The sequence below is a fragment of the Harpegnathos saltator genome, unplaced genomic scaffold (assembly GCF_003227715.2).
Source record: "Harpegnathos saltator strain DR-91 unplaced genomic scaffold, Hsal_v8.6 scaffold436, whole genome shotgun sequence".
Taxonomy (NCBI): Eukaryota; Metazoa; Arthropoda; class Insecta; order Hymenoptera; family Formicidae; genus Harpegnathos; species Harpegnathos saltator.
In genome coordinates this window covers 849,703-870,000 of record NW_020230246.1, presented here as the reverse complement: position 1 = coordinate 870,000, position 20,298 = coordinate 849,703, and the positions used below count along the sequence as shown (strand labels likewise).

General features: G+C 38.3%; 2 protein-coding genes across 11 annotated transcripts in view; both read right to left on the bottom strand.

Moving 5' to 3' along the window:
- rg (A kinase anchor protein rugose) overlaps nt 1-20,298 on the bottom strand; it is a 774,193-nt gene that overhangs the window by 360,744 nt on the left and 393,151 nt on the right. The window lies entirely within an intron of this gene.
- Nucleotides 1-20,298, bottom strand: part of LOC105184065 (uncharacterized) — a 55,759-nt gene that overhangs the window by 97 nt on the left and 35,364 nt on the right. For all 3 annotated transcript variants that reach the window (XM_025301668.1, XM_025301669.1, XM_011142609.3), the window contains one exon: nt 1-79. This exon is cut by the window's left edge and continues 97 nt beyond it. In XM_025301668.1, the coding sequence (XP_025157453.1) occupies nt 1-79 (79 nt within the window). The remainder of the gene's footprint in view (nt 80-20,298) is intronic.

Below are 20,298 nucleotides of genomic sequence, written 5' to 3'. Positions count from 1 at the left end.
TGACCACACTCACATTACGTGGCACATATGTTATATCCGGAGCCGATGGCCTTCCGCATCCCGAACCAATTATACGTACCTGAAACACAGAAATAACAACACTCAGAACACGTGCTAGCTTGCGTTTCGCCGCCGCACGCGTTCGTGCGCGTGCGCGCGAGTTTCATGTGTAAACGATGTTTAAAAATTTCGATTTGTGTCACTGATGCTCGACTCAAGCTTGCATCGGATGTTAACTTGAAAGTCATGTAATATTTATTATTATTTGATTAGAAGAGCACAGGAAAGGAGAGTCATTGGAGTAAACGATAGCGAGATAAGTGGGACGCAGAAAAATACCTTGCAGTGACAACCAGAAATTTTCTGCTATAATACATGTGAGGTTATGTTGCAGCAACGGAAAATTCGGTTTCGCGCATCGAAGAACCATTCGCATAAAAATCTGTTTGCGGTCGAAGGAACTAAAATTTTCCGTCTCGAAAATATGGTACCACGGCAGAATATTCGGCTACTCCCATAGAAAGCGTGGAACTATAGCGTATATATAAAGCGAAACGAAATCTCAGTTATCGCGACCGAAAATATTAGCTTGAAGAAGTTGAATGACGCTGCCCATGATGCAATTTTCAACTCGGCCGCGCAAGCGTTTTCCCGCCACTTGCGTATACAGGGACGCTCTGTTCATCCGTGTGAAGAACGAAACTTGTACCCTTGGCAACGATAATGTTCAATTCAGATGCGCAAACTTTTACCTGTCACTCAAATACAGTGACCGAATATATCTCTAAGACAACAGAGAAACCTCCTAATGGAATTTCTTTTGTGTTGCCTAATTTTCAGTTGATTTCTGAAAAACGGATGATTTCGGTTATCACAATTGAAATTCTGTTATATCGATCGAATAGTTTTCTGCGTGTGAAGCGCATAATTGGGACGGAGGAGAATTCAAGTCACACTTGGTTCGAAAGAAAAAGATGTGAGCGAGAGCTCAGGAACATTTGTTATTTTTTTATTCGTTATGTTTAAAGACTACTATGAGAGTGAAATTTCACCCTATCACTATGCGAAATTTCTTTTGATCTTATTAAAAGACATAATCACCGGTAACGCTAATGATAACGCTTTATGAGTATGAGTATTTATTCACATTATCAATAATGACATTATCATAAAACAGATATCAATTCTCCTATGTACTTTGTTATAAACATAAAATAAAGTCAGTTGGGGGTGATGTCTGATGATAGCTTTTAACACGTTGACCGTCACGTCACTCATATTTGGATGGCAGGTAAAAGTTTCCACAGAAGCTCCGTCACCCAAATATGGGTGACGGTTTTATTCATGCAATTAGCAGAACTTTACAAATAATTCGGGAAAGTTATTTAATAATAAAACAAATATTTAATACTAACAACACACTAAATTATGTACAGGGTGTAACAGTAACATATAGATCAATATGACGGGTTGCTTGTCCTTATTCGGATGATGATGCAGAAGTTGCCGAAAAAGTGACTCGTTGACTTTGTTGATAATGATATTTGCAGTGTTCCCAGTTATGATAAATGCAACTAACTTTGCACCGTGATCGTTGTGATAGTTTATCGACCGTTTATTGACAGGAGTCGAGCCTTATTGAATTAAAAAATATGTTTAAAAAATAAAATTGAGGAATAAATATTATTACGGAATAAAGCAGAATAAATAAGAGTAGTACTTAAAGAGATGAATAATACAACATATTTCCTGGTTTCGCATAATTTCTTAATTGTTTTCTCATGTTGGAAAGTTCGATAGATATTAGAGATATTAGAGATTAGAAAGAACGATACAAATATATTTAAAAGTTTTATATACTGTATTTCATCCATGTTTCTACAAAAATCGCTTCTGCAAAAGTATGAATAGACTATAAACGCAGTATACATATTGGTTGTAACTTAATCGACCGCAACTATCAAGCTGCAAAAAATTTCGAAAAACAGGCCCTATTTTCGATGAAAGATACCAAGATACTATAATGTACCGAAAATATGTAGCTATTACACCTTATACAAGGGCATATAATATATACATAATATACAGGTTGCGTGAAAAGTTCGCGGGGCGAAACTGAAATAAAGAATACCTAATTCTAAAAATGATTTTATTCTTCAATATAGTCTCCATTAACTTCAATACGCTTGGCCCAATGGCTCTCCAATAATTGTATTCCATCGCGAAAGTGTGTTTCTGGGAGGTCTGCGAAATATGCCTCTACGGCTGCTATAGCTTCTTCATTCGACAAAAAATGCTTTCCACGGAGGAATTGTTTCAGGTTTCGGAACAGATAGAAGTCGCTGGGTGCCAAATCTGGCGAATACGGTGGATGATCAAGCAATTTGTATTTCAATTCATTGAATTTAGACATTGACAAAAGACTAGACTTGTGTGAGCAGGTGCGTTGTCTTGGTGAAAAATAATTTGTTCGTGCTGCAAACCAGGTCTTTTCTCACGAATTTTTGCGTCCAATTAATCCAAAAGGTTACAATAATATTCAGAGTTAATTGTTTTACTTTTTTCCAGATAGTCAATTAACAAAATCCCTTTAGCATCCCAAAAAAAAACTGATGCCAAAACCGTTTTTGCCGATCTTTCATGCTTTGTTTGCTTTGCAGCTGAACATCCAGCTTCAGTCCACTGTAAACGTTCCTGTTTCAATTTAGGATCATGGTGATAGATCCAAGTCTCATCCATAGTTCTAAAACGACGCACAAAATCGGTTTTATTCTTCTTAAAACGATCCAAATGACGCTGAGAAATTTGCTTTCGAGCGAGTTTTTGTTGAATTGTTAACATATGCGACACCACTTTTCCAAACACCTTTTACATTTGTAATTCTTTATGCAAAATATGCCGTACCCGTTCATCTGAAATGCCTATAGTATGAGCAATTTCACGCGTAATCACACTTGGATCTTCAGAAACAGTAACATGTATTTGCTCAATGATTTCTGGTGTTGATGTGCTTTTTGAACGTCCACTGCGTGGATCATCTTCAATGCTTGTACGACCACGTTGAAACTCAAATGCCATTTACAAACCATTGTTTTTGAAAGAGCAGATTCTCCTAACACATTTACCATCTCGGAAGAAATTTCCATTGCCTTTAAACCTTTTTTTAACAAAGAACTCAATCACTGCACGCTGTTTCAAATTTTCCATTGCAAACAAATATACTGACACGTCAACATCAATTGGCTTGTAAACACAGAAAGAATTGACAGATGGAAATGAAACCTAACCTAGGTTCATGTGAAAAGTGATTCTATATAACCGACTACAATTTATAATTCTACCGTTTACTTATAGATGCCGCTCCGCGAACTTTTCACGCAACCTATATATATATATATATATATAATAATAATATATACATATATATATTATGTATTACATATATATTATGTATTATACATACATATATTATGTATATATTAATCTATACATAAAAATATACATGTATAATAATATAAACATAAAAAGTTATATATTTTAGTAGTTTTCTGGGGTATTCTTGAAAAAAAAAATTAATAACAAATCTGGGCCATTTCGAGGAAGCTAGGGCATTAAATTCCCGTCTTTTTCTTTTGACATTTTTTCTGGCTGTTTAACAGTCTTGAGTCTCTATGTACTTTTTTAAACATTTGTCTATGAAGTCTAGTCTAAACGAGACTACACTCTATGCAATTAAGTGTCTACAATAACAATGACCATCTCCCGAAGAAATTAATAAAGTGACAAAAAAATTTGAAGGTTTCCCATTGAGCATCTGTTTTATAAACAGCTACCAAAAAACAGCAAACAAATTTTTGTGAACTTATACGTTAGTGCGATGACCCGCGAATTTGTAGGCTCCGCGGGAAATATACTCGATGCTAGGCAGTCAATGTGTTAGAAGTTAATAGTGCGAATAAAGGAGGGCTAAACGGGATGTAGCTAGAATAGAAAATTGAGGGAGTGGCATAATCGAGAATGTTTGCCGGCAAAACATTAATTTTTTCCGCAAAGTTTACGTCCCATATTGTATTGATATTAAATCTCTGGCGCGGCGTCACATATTTTTAGAAAATAAAAATGCAAAACTAAACTGGGTCACTGCTCAATACGTGACGAGAACGATGAAAAATTTCAAAATTAACATTTCTAGCTGTTGGTTAGCGTAAATATTTGCCTGGTACGAAAATTTTGCAGCTTGAACGTACGGAGCGTGTGTTTACTCCACTCAGGAAAATTTCAAAAAATATTGTCATATACCTTCTGCTCAAAAAATACCTGGAATTATCTTCATTTAAATGACGCGCGTTTATAATATTTCAAAATTCCCTTGCGATTAAGTTGGTACCACTATATCTAACTTCTGTATTTAACTAATAGAGGATTAAAACGCGGTCTGTCAGTTAGTTTGTTCGTGACAGCTGTTTATGTCAGTCGACTTCAGGTATCATCTGCGATTTTTACGATGTCGAATATTGTGGAACAAAGATTCTTCCTTAAATTTTGTGTTTTCAACGAAATTTCTTGTGCCGACGCGTTGAAAATGCTACAACTGCTAAAAATGCACTACAAAAAGCATATGGGGATAACTGTATTTCAAAAACGCAGGCATATGAGTGATATAGATTGTTCAAAAAGGATCGTACAGCCATCAAAGATTCCTGCCTCGTTCTGGTCGCCCATCTATATCAAATACGGACGAAAATGTTAAAAGATTGAAGAAATAGTGCTTAAAAATCTCCGAGCGAATGAAAGAGAGATTGCTGCCGGGCTTAACATATCAAGTGACTCTATCCATATCATTTTGACCGAAGGCAACTTATGGATTTTGCATTGCAATAATGCATCATCGCACACATCGCTTTTCGTACATGACTATTCGGCCAAACACTCAACTAACATCATTCCGTACTCGCCAGATATGGCATCGTGTGACTTTTTTCTCTTTCCAAAACTCAAATTACCGCTTCGTGATAAGCGTTTTAAAATGACTGAAACGGTAGGAGAACTCGCTGAAGGAATTCAAGGCCATACCAGAAGAGGTTTATGAAAAGTGTTTTGAAGATTGGATTAAGTGTTGACATATGTGTATTGCACAGAATGGGAACTATTTTGCAGGCGACAAAATAAATTTACCTAAATAATTGAATATTTTGTGTTTTACTGCCCGATTTCAGGTACTCTTTGAGCAGAAAGTATACTCGTTTGTCAAACAGTTCACATATATTTTTTTTTTCAATGAAGTTAGAAGCGCATCAAATGATGATGACAACTGCGAGCCATTAGGACCATTGTATACAAAATGACATAAATGCACGTGCATAGTATAAAATCATCTCGATCAATCTGTCTAGGAAAAAGTTATGTTATGTTCTGTAAATGTCAACATGGCAACTTTTTCCTAGATGCTCATTGGTCGAGGCAGGTTTATGCTATACATATATCTTTTTATGTGCGATAGCCCTTATGAGCTTGCAGGACAATCAATTATGACAAAATGATACGGGACTTTTATCTTCGTCTTAATCAGTTCTACGCCTCCATGAACTGTTGAAATTGTTCTGAGACACCCTGTATAATAAAAGAATTTGGCTTCTTAATGTTTCTTGCATATCCTGCCAACGACTTTAAAATATCAATAATTGTATCGTTTACCCTAAATATATAAGGTATTCCAGAAATAGATAACTAAGCTTTGAGAACATATTCTACTCACTGTCAAGGATGAAAAAAGATCACATAAATATGGATCCGAAAGAAATGCTTCTTTTCCAAGTTATAAACATTTTTTTATTAAACACATCTTCAGTGCATTTCAGTCGCATTGCTCGAGAATTTTTGAATAATAATTACATTAGCAGATGAATTAGTAAAGAAAGAACCATTGTTTGGCTTGAACAATCTCCCGATTTGAACCCGATTTTATTTGTAGAGACATCTTAAGACTCCTGTTTGTGAGATTCCTGTTGCTATTTTAAGAATACTCTGAAATCGATTTATCGCTTCACGTGACAAAATACGAAATATTCTGAGAATTTTTGAATGTCTTGGACAATCCATAAGATGTCATAAGATACGAGGCATGCGTTGATGCGGAGAGAGATTATCTCCAACAGTTTCCTTAATGAAATGTTCTTACCAAGTCTGTTGTAAATAAAAAGTGTTTATGACTTGGAAAAGAAGCGTTTTTCAACTCATGTTTATATAACCTCCTTCCATCCTTCCATCTCGTCGTGCGTTCACTCGTCAGATTTCTATAATTAATAACTCGATAATTATTGCGAATATCACAAAATAGTACGGGACTTTTATGCTTGTCTTAATTAGTTCTATGCCTCCATTAGCTGTGCCTACTTGAATTGCCAAACATCCTGTACTATTAGCGATAAGCGGAGAGAATGCGAGCGACGTGTAGACAATTGTCTGTCGTAGTGTCGGACACTGATTGCTGATCAGAATCGCACGGTCAGCTATCCTCTATGTGATTGCACCGCCCAAGCGTACCGTGCGCTCTGATTTGCTTCCTTCACTGACAACTCGAGATAACACTTCCTTCACTGATAACACTGATAACTCGAGATTTTATCCATTTGTTCTAAAAATGGAAAAGCACTTTTCTACTTGATTTAACCAGTTCTAACAAACTTTATTATGTGTTGTGACAAATATCCTGTATACGCCTGTTTTGTGCCTTGTTTTCTGTATTCAAATATCAGAATAAAATCAGAATAAAACACAGCACACGTTTATATAAAATTTGTATTTTCCAAAAAAATATCAAAAAGATGGTTACGTGTGCTTGTCTGATAAGACAACTTTTCATTATCGACACTTTCGTTAATTCTATTATTTTGGCATCTCCTTAATTTACTATTTCTTTCCGTAGCAACGTGTATAGATTGTGAATTTAATATATTCCTTTCTCGCATTCTCCGATTCCATTATTCTATCTCTTTTTGTCTTTCATATGTGCATTCGATCTGTTAAAAATCATTCAAGAGAATATCGGTGGCGCATCGACGAGCTATACGATTTTATTAAAATCCGTATAATTTTCCATTTTTTGTGCTGTGACTAACAGCGCGTTACGCGCATGATATCGCAAGTGATTACAACTTGTTCGGTATGACATGTCGGCAAAAGCTGAATTTTCCATGGAATTTTTTATCAACCATCCTCAACACCGCGCACGTGCGCGTACATGTGTGTGTGTATGCGTTTTACGAGCGAGCATTTAAAATTCGCGCCATGATGAACGACGACACTGCAAGTTACATCCCTCTGATATCGCGAATGATTGTAAGCCGCGCGAAATGTCGGGCTAACGAATATTGCATAGAATTTTCTATGCCAACGTCAACGCCACTACGTACAAAGCTTGTCGCTTCGCGTAACAAGCTTTTACATAAAAAAGAACGACTGTCCTGCTTGTCCACGAGAAAAATTGCAAAATCATTTACGATTCCTCAAATATATATTACATACCGATATGCGTCCACTCTGCCTCAATATATCTAACATATTTAATGTTTTCGATAACTCTGATATTAAATGTAATTATACGACTGATAAATTCTCGGAATACCATCGACCTGTGAATATGTAAAAGTATAAATTGTAAATTCCTTGAAGTGAAATTTCATTTAAAAAGAAAGAAATATAAATGAATGAAAATTCACTCGAGGCGATAGTAAAAATACCCGGAATTGTAAACATGAATGAAAAGGGTCTAGAATGAAAAGTATACAAAGGGAATGAATAACAAGTATATAAGACTTTTATTCATATTATATTTACCACTGAAAAGAACACGAAATATATATAGAACCGAGATATCTGGGTCATAAATAATTAATAAAAAAATTTCTTGACTCTATAAGAAATCAAATATTAAATTTCAAGTATCAAATTTCAAATATTAAATATCAAGAAATCAAATATCAAACATCAAATATCAGCACGTTTTGTTTGTTTTTATTCTATTAAAGACTCTTTTTGTGTAGATTTTCAAAAGTCCTTTATATTTTAATTTGATTGAGTATCAATGGAGCCTTTTCTAAATAAATTATTTTTTGTAAGGGTGAATACTTCATTCGAGGTTAAAGCGAATTCTGTCTCGCTACGAATGAATAAACATCTCAATCCATTAAAGCGATTTCATTCAATGACAGTAAAGCACATCAGATTTATTTTTCAATTCCGAATGAAAGTATTCACGCAACAACAATCCAGAGTGGAAAATTCACTCTATGCGAGTGATAAATCACTCGAAATCGAGTGATTCAGCTGTCATTCTGCTTTTCGGGTTTAATTTCATTTCAAGAAATTTGGGAAATAGCCCAGCGCGTGCGAAAATTTTCAATATAGAGGAACGATTCGCGATATCTGCCTCTGACGTTGAGAGCGTGACACACGGCAGTTTAATTCTATCGCGCCGTGCGATAGAAAGGCGAGGAGAGAAACGAGAGGAGGACGGAAGAATATTTCGCGGGAGATGTACGTAGAAAGCGTAAAAATGTCGCGCAATTTGATGAATACATTGCGCGACGCCGCTGCAGCCACCGCCATCGCCAGCGGCTTCCGGGACCGCCATTATGAAGCATTCGAAAGCACCGTTTCGTTCCTATCTTTACGGGCAAATTATGCGGGGACACTGAGGCTCGACTTTTATTCCACCAAAGGATGGCGTGAAACAATGTCCCCCGTCGTATAATCTGAGGAAGTAAGCTATGCAAATTGGTCCATCTTAGATTTTTACGACAATGCTGGGGCAAAACGCCGGAGATAGCGATAATCGTTATTGTTACAAAGACCGCTGCCCTGGCGTAGAGTAACATTGCGCATTCCTACTGTCGGTTCTTTGTGTCACTACTTCAAAACAAACGACCACCACGGTTTTTTTTCTATACCATTTAAATGGAATAACAACAAAGCGCAGTTTGGTCGTCAGTGCAAAGAAGGACATTACGGGAGGCAAACGCCAATTTCAAACGCAATACGTGCGATGCCAAGTCCAATTTTGTTTCTGCATGCTTCGACCAAGTATAGGTCGAATAGTAAGTGTATGTAAGTGTATTAATAGGTATAGTAAGTGAGAACAGAAGCAAGACTGAGAAGAGTTCGGAAAGAATTGCACTCGCGATTAGAATCGAGACAGAAATTTTCAAATAAATAAATGAGGATCCGGTCAAGATCGAGGATAAGACGATGAAGAACTTGTCCACTTGGCGGAGTGCATAAAAATCAAATGACTGTTTGAGGATGTCGTTAAGCTGACATGTATTGGGTTGTTAGGAAAGTAATTTCGGTTTTTTGCATGAAAATAAAAAACGATATTTTTAATAGAAAGAAAAATTTCATTAAATATTTCGTTAAGTATTGACCATTTTGTTCTAACACCTTCTGCCATCTTTGAGATAATAACATGATTCCACGCTCGTAAAACTTCTGGTCCTTATTGGCGAAAACCTGAATTAAATGATCGAAATTTTGACCATCCGAAGAATTTTGCAGTGACCGAAACAAGTGATGATCGGATGGTGCCAGATCATGTGAATATGGTGGATGCGGTAGCAAATCTCATCCAAGCACTAACAGCTTCTAACGAGTCATTAAGCTTCAGTGAGGTAACGTTGCCATGATGAAACACAATACTTTTTCTGTTCGCCAAGTCTGGTCTCTCCTGCTTGATGGAATCATTCAATTCGTTCAATCGATGACAATACACATTCGAATCAATCGTTTGCTTGTTTGGTAGCAGCTCAAAAACACCATTTCTTTTCAATCCCACCAAACAGAGAGCACCATCTTCTTTTGATGAATATCAGCTTTCAATGTGGTTTGAACTGGTTAGAGATGTACAAATCAAGAATTTTTACGTCGAATCGAATCAAATTGAATCTCATTTTTTAAATTCGAATTTGAATCGAATCGAATCTATGAAATTTCATTCGAATTCGAATCGAATCATTAAAAAATTTAACATGACTATTAAACATACAAATAATGATGGAAGATTTTAATATAAAAGGGAATATTGATATTGTAATATCATCTTAAAGTAAAATATATATTTAAATATTTAAAGTAATTTATAATTAAGTTATTAATTATAAATTAAGTTAATTACAAGTTAAGGGTTCAAACATACAGGCCCAGATGGCCCGTTTTGTAACTGATATGCGCAAACGCTAATGTATTTGATTCGTATTTGAACCTTCGCGATTCGAAATTTTCGAATTATTCAGATTCGAATTATAGGGATTCGGATTTGAATCGAATCGAATTACATTAAATTCGATTCGATTCGACTCGAATTCGAATAGCTCGCACATCTCTAGAACTGGTTCATCACGTCTGCTCCATGATCTTGTGCGTTTAATATTGTTATACACAATCCATTTTTCACCTCCAGTTACGAGTCGCTTCAGAAATAGATCGTTTTTTTCACGTTTCAACAACAAATCGCAAATAGTAATGCGACGAATGAAATCTCTTTCTTGGAGAACGTGTGGAACCTAAGTATCGAGCTTTGAAATAAAACCAAGTTGTTTCAAACGCTCATGCACAGTCCAATTCGATAAATTCAATCTTTCAGTAATTTTTCATATTGTTAAATGACGATTTGCGTCTACCGATGCCTTTATTTGATCTTCATCAGCCTCAACTGGTCTTCCAGAACGTGCATCTTTGAGATGCAGTGGTGCACCTTTGAAGTCGAAATTTCTAGAACGAAATTTTGAAAACTAATTCTGACACTGACATTCAATTAACATATCCTCTCCATACACAGCACATAATTTCTTTCTCGCTTGCGTTGCATTTTTGCGGTAATAAAAAAGAAAAATGTGACGAAAATACTCACGTTGGTTTTCCATTTTTGATGCAACGTCAAGCAAAAACGACTTGACAGACTCCAAAATAACTTTTTATTCAAATGAAGCTTGAAATGTGTATTATGAAAATGTAAAATGATTTCCTGGTGTAGAATGAGATTAACCGGTTAAAAAGGCAACCAACACCATCTATTTGAAAAAACCGAAATTACTTTTCAAACAATCCAATAATTAAGCTCCTAATTGGCAGCCTTCTTTCGCCGCCTTATTCCACTTTTCGCTCGTTTCCTTCCATAGGAAGATGGTTTCTTTCGCCTCGTTTAATGCTGCATTCGCTGTATGCCAAATAGGAGCCCCATCTAACAGGTATCCGGCAGACTCGCGCGCGCCGACGCAATTACTCCTTAGTAACGAACGTCGTTTGTTCCTTACAATTGGTGGAAGGCGATTAACCGACAAGAGAATTCATTAGTCACGGATTATCCCGGAGGACGCGCGGTATTCCACAAAATTGGTTTGTCCGCATCTGAATGGTTTTAGATTCCGTATGAACTGCCGATGACAGATTGCTATTTGCTACGCTGAAGCTGCCATTACACCATAATGCCGTCATCGCGCCATCCCCGCCGCCGGCGCCGGCGCCGGCGCCGGCGGAACAAGATTTCTAATTAGTCGATCGCTTATCGCGGAAACCTAACCGATCGTTTCGAAACGAGGAACGTTTAACTTTAACTATCCGGTAGCTTCGGGAACGGATTGAAATTTAAGTCCTTCAGAAACTCTGTGCTTGGTTATCGACCCGATTGCTATTAAATTAATATGATCTCGAAACAACGAGAGAAAGAGAGAGAGGGAGGGAGAAAAGGAGAGAAAATGCGTGATAAGTAGAGAGGAAGAGAATTCGGTGGCTTCGGGGATGAATTGAAATTTAAGTCCTCCAGGAACTCTGCCCTTGATTATCGACCGCCGATTGCTATTAAATTTATATAATTTCGAAACAACGAGAGAGAAAGGGAGAGAGAGGGAAAGAGAGAGCGTGACAAGAAGAGAGGGGGAGAATTACATAGTTTATTGTTCAGTTTGGAGCGTGTTAGACACGCTAGACGTGGCAGGCATAGAGGTAGAAAAAAGAGGGAGAAGGAAGAGCGAGGGAGGAAAACAGATAGTTAAAGTTAGGGTTTGAGTTTATTGTTTAATCTTGAGTATATTACCAACTAGATATACAATGTAGAGAGAGAGAGAGAGAGAGAGAGAGAGAGAGAGAGAGAGAGAGAGAGAGAGGGGGGGGAGAGAGGAAAAGAGGGGACGGGGAGTTTATTGTTTAGTCTTGGCTACATTATCCGCTAGACAATAGCGCGGAGGGAAAGACCAAAAGAGAGGAAGAGGCGCAAAAGAGGAGGAGGCGAGGGAGGTTGGGAAAGAAAGAGGAGGAGAAATAAAAAAGCAGACGAAAGCATTAACGTTCGATGGTAGAATGCTCTCGGGAGGAATTCAAATCTCTCTCTCTCTCTCTCTCTCTCTCTCTCTCTACCGCCGGGCAGGCGGCGGGCTTCGACGGGGCTCCGACGAGAACTCATCGCGGAAGTCGATTTATGATGTAGTCAACGCGTCGATCGACTTTCGGGCCGAGTCGGCGGAGTGCAGCGAGAAAATCGTCTCGGGCGAATCTTCGCATTGTGTCGCGGGTCTCGCGCGACGCTTACGCCGCGAACGACAAAATCGATGACTTGCGGCAAGGCAAAATGCGCCGCGTAGCTGTCGCGGCCCGCGTAGACACCATGCTGGATTTGCACAAATCGCGGGAGGAACTCGTTGCGTCGTCGACGTGAGACCGCACGACTCACCACGGGTCGCTTCGCCAGCTCGAAAAATCGGCTCCTTCGATTCTGAGCGACACGCAGTCTTCCTCCCGTCGTCGCTCGCCGCCGCCGCTGGTGTTTTTAATGCCGCGATCGCGACAACGCAGAATCGGCCGGCCGTGCGCAAGCTCCAATCGCCGAGAGAGCGCGGAATCGACGCTTGAACAATTCAAGAGGCTTTACTGGTGCGACTGCGACGACATTCCCGCGTCGAGTCGGCCGGCTCTTAATCTAGCGGCAGCGTTACCGGCAGCAGGAAATTGCGGCTAACAATTGATTTCGTAGTCCGGGTACAACGAGAGCGATCGCAATTTGTCCCCGAGCGACCGTAAACAATTAGATCGTTGTGTAATCGTAATACTTTATACGGCACGTAGCGCATGCGCGCGACGCGGAATCGACGAAAGCGCTCGCATTAACGCGCTCCCTTTCGCTCGCGCGCGCGCGCGCGCGCGATAAAGGCATTCGACTCGTATAATGCGATGTCGACTGAACGCTCCGCGCCACGAGGAAGCGTTATTTTCGTCTCGTGTTTGCAATCATTCGTTATAATAAAGTTGCCGTTGGCGCAGGTCGTCGCGAACAAATGCGCTCGCGCACGATAATTGAACAAGTCGAGTTATCCCGATGTAAAACGATCGTTGCGAACGCCGAGATTGGAATTCAAATTGTAAGCGGACTCGCCTGCCCCACCTCTGCCCTCCCTTCTCCACCCGGCTCACTGAAAATTACAATTTGTCGTTAATTCTGCCGCGCGTACTACACAGCTCTACCGCTATCATCCCTGCCCTCTCTCCTCTCCTCCCCTCCCCGGCCCTGTCGCCGCCGTGGAAATTCGGTCGTACGACACGCAAGGACGAGCCACATTTTTGCGAGATACAGTCTGCTTCATGAGAGCGTGTCCAATATAACTCGCAAACAATTTGTGATAACTTGGAAAAGATACACGCAACTACTTGAGCAGAACTATGATGCTTTATTGTTAACAATCTGTTCAGTCGCCTGCATTATCAACAATTGTGCGGCATCTCTCTATTAATTTTACGATATATTTTTCGGATAAGAATTTCCAAATCAATCGAATTTGTCGAGCCAATTTCTTGTTATTTTTCTAAATTTTCTTCTCACGAAGCTCGAACCTCATCAATGCCTGAACGTTTTCGATGAGATTTATAGTTATAATAGTTTTGGGTCATTCTCTTGTGATAGCCATTTATCACTTTTCCTTTTAAACCACTTTTGGGCAGATGATAATAAAGTCCTCTTGTATTTTAACCATTTTCGCAGCGTTCAGGTTGTCCATAAAGATATGCAAAGTGCCAAAATAACTTGTTTTAAGAAGCAGCTCCAAAACGTGTACCTTGTTGTCGACGTTTTTTAGCTCCTATAAGTAGCGATTCACTCACTTATTTATATATAACTTAAATATTCTCATGTATTTAGCAGCCGCTTGGCGTGACATTTCCGGTTCTTTCGAACGTGCACCAAAGCACACGAATTTAAATCGCGATGCGTATGCGGAAGTCATGGTAAAATAAATCTTTCTATCATGAAAATCGAACGACAACTGAAGCTTTCTCTACAAAGCATCTTAGAGGAAAGGTCTCTTTATCAGCTCCCGTTTCTTCTTTAACGGTTCCCATGTAAAAGTTTTGCCCCACACGCTCTTATCGAACAGACTATACGAGATATAACATCAACATATAGGTTAGTAACGGGTTGCCTGCCCCTATTCGGACGATAATGCAGAAATTGCCGAAAAAGTCACTCGTTGATCTCGTCGACAATGATATTTGTAGTGCCCCCAGTTATGATAAGTGCAACTGATTTTCCACCATAATCGTTTATGATAGCAGCCGAGCCTCATTAAATTAAAAAAAAAAATGTTTAAGAAAGTGAAACTGAGAAATAAATATTACGAATTTAAACAGAGTAAATAAGATTAACAGTTAAGAAGATAAATAATGCCACATATTTTCTTGTTTTCCATAATTTTTTTAATTTCTTTCTTGCATTGGAAAGCTCGATGGGAATTGGAGATTAGAAAAAATGGTACAGAAGTATTTAGAAGCTTTATATACTGTATTCCGTTGTTTTTGGAATGGATTCCTTCTGCAAAAATATGAATCGACCAAAAACGCAGCATAAATTATTGAACACAATTCAATCGATGATAACTATTAAGCAACATATTTTCGGTGCATAACCTTATATTTTGACGTCTCTTTTATCAAAAATAGTATTTGTTCTTGGAAGTGTTTAAAGCTTATAAGCAAATCAAAAGATTCATAAGCCACTTTTTTCGATAAAAGGAGTTCAGAATATGAGCATTCTACATTCTAATGAGGAATTTTCAATGAGGCTTAGCTCCTATTATAAGCGATTCCGGTGCAAAATTAGTTGCACTTTGCGTAACTGGCAACACTGCAAATATCATTATCGACAAGATCAACGAGCGACTTTTTCGGTCTCTGCATTATCATCTGAATGAGGGCAGACAACCCGTCGTACTGACCTGTTGATATACTCTGTACACGTAAGAACATATCGCGTTACGGCATAGTTCGTACGAAGTTGACCGCTAATGAAATCTTGGCGCGTATCGCCAGCTTTCGACTTCTCTCCTTAGACGTTTATCATCTGATCGCAGCGATTCCCGCGAGTCGAGAAGCATCGGCGTCGTTTAACGCGAAGACGGAATTCCCATCCGCTTTCCAACCGCGCGGTCGGTTTTCACTGGCTGAGCGCGCTGTTGTGAGCGAAATGGCGCGCTCGGCCAACACATAACTCCGATATATCTGCGTAATCAGAGTTTAATTGCGTCGTATACCATGGTCGACCAATTAGACGACTCTTACAAGAGGTTCAAGGGCTTCGAGCCACTCGGGCTCACCCGCGATCGTACGGTTTCGTCTGTTGTAACGGAGTTGCGCGCCGCGGCAGGTTCGCCGCAAGGGAATTAAGGTTGACAATTGATTCTGCGGCATGGCCGCGCTTCTCTAATTCGAGCCGACGCCACTGCGGTTAACAAAAACCAGCATTCCATCTTCTCTCCGATCCGTAAGATAGCTTGTCGTACGCGTCGAGTTTTAACGGATCTTTTACCGACACGGATCGTGCAGATTTAATTTAATTTCGTCCCTGAATATAAATTTTTTCCCTGAATCGAAGATGAGACAAAGGGTCAGCTGTTATCAGCTGTATGTTATCAGCTTCAGCCAAACTGAAGATTTTTAGTGAAGAAATAAAATTATTTATTGGGGTGGGCGGGGGAGAATGGTACATGTGTGTACCAATAGGATTTTAAGTCTTATCATACAATGTGAAAAACGACACCTCACTTGTACAAACATTTATCAAATTTTGTTTATATTCTTGTACATTACGGTTTATTTAAAATGTTTCCTTATTAAACCATCAACTATACTCCAAACTGCACGTTTGAAACATGTTTTCCATATTTTAAACATATTTCTTATTTGTGCTTGTTTAAAACATATTCAAAACAGAAAAAGAACAGTTTCAAATAAAAAACACATAATGTTCTGTTTCTTCTATTTTAAACACGTTTCTTGCCAAATCTACTATCTGCCCTTAAAGTCCGGAACTATTTTTTAAACACCCTGCATATACCAACAGATAAGAAGTGACAACATCAGCTACAAAAATTATTTATTGAACACTTCAATTCCTTCTGGCTCAAAATTCTTCTCTTCATTTTAGCCCTGAAATGAAAATGTGTTCATCAACAGTGCCGACAGACTTGCGTCGTCGCGAGGAGAAGTGTAGCGAAATTTGAAAAGTAAGACGACTTCCCAAAAAGTCCATCATACCGAAGTCCGAATACCGAGACGAACTCCTAAAATACAATTTTAACTCCTGAAATACATTAATATCTACTCATTCAAGTACAACAAGAACGCATTACAATGGATAAGTACTATTTACAATGGATAAGTACACCTGCGTGTACTATTTTCAGGATAATAATCCTCTTCGGAGCAATTTGGGAAAATTGCATTTTGCGATATTCCATACTTCAGTAGCGAATAATTTTTCGGGATAGCGTGTCCCAGCTCGCGAATCCTGTACTTTTTTTTGAGACAATGCGTGTCCACCGTGACGTCCGCTACTCGCGAGCTCGCGTGATAATCGTTTATGACAGGACGATATATGAGAATCTGACGTCACAATACTGCTATAGAATCCAGGAAAAATGCAGGTATCTTTATTATATCCTCTTCCAAGTAAAAATATAATAAAGGATCATTGTTTGCACCGTGTACTATCACTTCAGTTTTTGCTACGACCGATTACCACGCGCATCAGTAAGCATTGATTATGATTATGATTATAATTACTGACGTTGAGCGAGAAAAGTAACTTAACTTCATAAGCGTTTTGTGCCACGCTGCTGGCAGCTTTGCAACTGTTATGTAAGATTTTCTGCTAAACGATATTAGTGACTTACGCTTTCTTCACATGTTTACTAAGCAATCGCCATTTCGTCGAGCATACTTTTAATACGCTCGATAGTCGAATGAACGTGTTGGAAGAGACGCTAAGTGTCGTTTAGCGGAAAATCTTACAACAGTTGCAAAGCCGCTTGCAGCGCAACGCAAAACGCTTATTAAGCTGCTTTTTCTGCTGAACGTAACCATTAGCTTGCAACTATGACCATTTAATGAGCTTCTAATTTTATTGGAAAAAACATATTGAAATCGTCTTACAAACGAGTGCACGCACAGCGTCATTAATGCCCGAGCATTTGCTAGATCGGGAGTTACCGAAGATTTTCGGCGAGATACATTTGTTTCTACACACACATTCATCATGGCTGTTGACCATCTGAGGAATCAGCGACGATATTTCAAAGCAGTCGCGATAGATTATTCGTGATAGTTTGAGTTAAGTTAACGCGTAAGTTACTTTGCGTAAGTTAACAATTTGTTCGTACCGATGTTACTAATTTACGTACAAGATGTGACATCAACATACAGGTCAGTATGATGGGTTGCCTACTCCCATTCGGACGATAATGCAGAGGTTGTCGAAAATGTCACTCGTTGATCGTATCGATAATGATATTTACAATGCTCCCAGTTATGCAGAGTGCAACTAATTTTGTGCCGGAATCATTTATGACAGGAGCCAAACCTTATTGAAAATTCCTCATTAGAGTGTAGAATGCTCATATTCTGAACTCTTTTCATCGAAAAAAAGTAGTTTATGAATCTTCTGATTTGCTTATTTTTGATAAAGAAAAAAAACGTCAAAACACAAAATTATGCACCGAAAATATGTCGCTTAACAGTTATCATCGATCAAGTTACCATCAATAATTTATGCTGCGTTTCCGGTCGACTCATATTTTTGTAGAAGCAATTCATTCCGAAAATGATGGAATACAAAATATAAAGCTTCTAAATATTTCTGTACATTTTTTCTAATCTCTAATTCCTATCGAACTTTCCAATGCAAGAAAGAAGTTAAGAAATTATGCGAAACAAGAAAATACGTTGCATTATTCGTCTGCATTGATTATTATTCTTATTTATTCTGCATAAATTCGTAATGTTTATTTCTCAGTTTCACTTTCTTACATTTTCTTTTTTTAAACATTTTCTTAACATTTTCTTTTTTTAATTTAATGAGGTTCGGCTGCTATCGCAAACGATTACGATGCAAAATCAATTGCGCTTATCATAACTAGGAGCAAATATCATTATTAACAAGGTCAACGAGTGAGTTTTTCGGCAACCTCTGCATTATCGCCCGAATGGGGGTAGGCAACCCGTCGTACTAACCTGTATGTTAATGTTATATCCTGTACAATCAGTAAAAAATTATATATATAGTTTAAATGACAGTCGTGATGAATGCATATGTAGAACGTGTCCGGCCGAAAATGTCTAGTATAACTTTCAATCCAATATATTATCAAATTAAATTAATATTTGAACATTAATGCTATGTATGCGCTCGGTCCTACTATCGTTAAATGCCTTACTTCGTTAAATCAATAGTTGCTGAACATTTCCAGACAGCTGCACGTTAGCGGGATTTTACCTACGCATGTCGCATAACTGTTGATTAATACAGAAAGCAGGAACGTGTTCAAAGTAGCAGTGACATTTTGACAACTTGACGTTTTGTCAATAAATATGCGTCTATAAAGAAAGTTGTCCGTTGACGTGTAACACTTGATTAGCAAAGAAAAAAAAGGAGAGGTTGTTAGGAAAGAAAAATAAAATAAGAGGTTAGTGCAAATAATTTATTACAAAAATATATAAACAGTCTTGTAATAATTATGCAAGTAATAATATGAACCAAGCTTAAGTCGTAGCCGCAATAAGCTTGAACTACTGAAAAGGCCACTTCAAAGAGTCGACAGAACTGAATGCAAAGAAAAACGATAATTAATGTTGTATATTAACCTCTTATTTGCCTTCCTCAACATCCTCACTCTTCTTCTATTAAACGCGTCTTATGTAAGCGGATAATCCTCCTTACTGACGTATACAAACATCCAACTGCCAAATTGTCACTTTTGCTTCGAACACATTCCTACTTTCTGGATTAATCCTGTCATGAGAAATACGCTGCTGGGATCGGACACAGCCGGCCAAAAACTTTCAGCAACTATTGACCTATCGATGGTAAGGCCGCCGCGCGAGTGTATATATAAGATACGCCTTCACGGCTTACAAGGACTGGAAATGGAAACGCGTTTTTGGAATGCGGTTTATTGCAGTAAGATATTCCTTCATGTCCATCTTAAGGATTCCAGATATTAGCCCCGGGCGTCTATTTTTTTTTTAATTAAAAAACATGAAAATGCTGATGTCGTTGAATTGATTAATCCGACAGCGTGATAGATTTCAAGGAAAGGAGGAAAAAAGTTAAGTAGCAAATATACCGAAACTAGGTAGTATTGAATCTGTACCGTCTGATTACTACCGTATCTTCTTTCCAATGTGCTGTTGAAACTCTTGTGACAACGTATTCAATTGGAACTCTATTTACGTACCTTAAGCATCGGGAAGGTCAATTTTCATAAAAACTATTGGCCTTCGAACATTTTGTTACCAACCTTTTTTCTCCTTTCCTTGAAATCTTAACTGCTAAGCAATTAATCAATCCGATAACATCAACATTTTTTTAATTCCTAAAAAAGAATAAGAGACGTCTAATGCTTGGGATTCTTAATACGGACATGAAAGACTATCTATTGCAACAAACCGCATTCTGAAAGCACGTTTCCACTTCTGGCCCTCTCTTATTAGTATTATGCGCCAATTACCAAGAGATCGTCAACAGATTCGAAATAGACTGTGGATGAGATTTTGCCTCCACAGAGGCAAATTGCCGCTTTCCGCACACTCAGTTTCTCGTATTCTTTAATTAACACCTGCATAATTACATGGTTATTTAAAAACGATACAGAACATTTTTGCTCGGTTTGACGAGTTCTACCTGCACGAGCGGATATACGCGTTCTGTCAGACAGATGCTCCATACATCGCGTAACGCATGTTTCGTCGATTCGACAACGAGAGTAAATG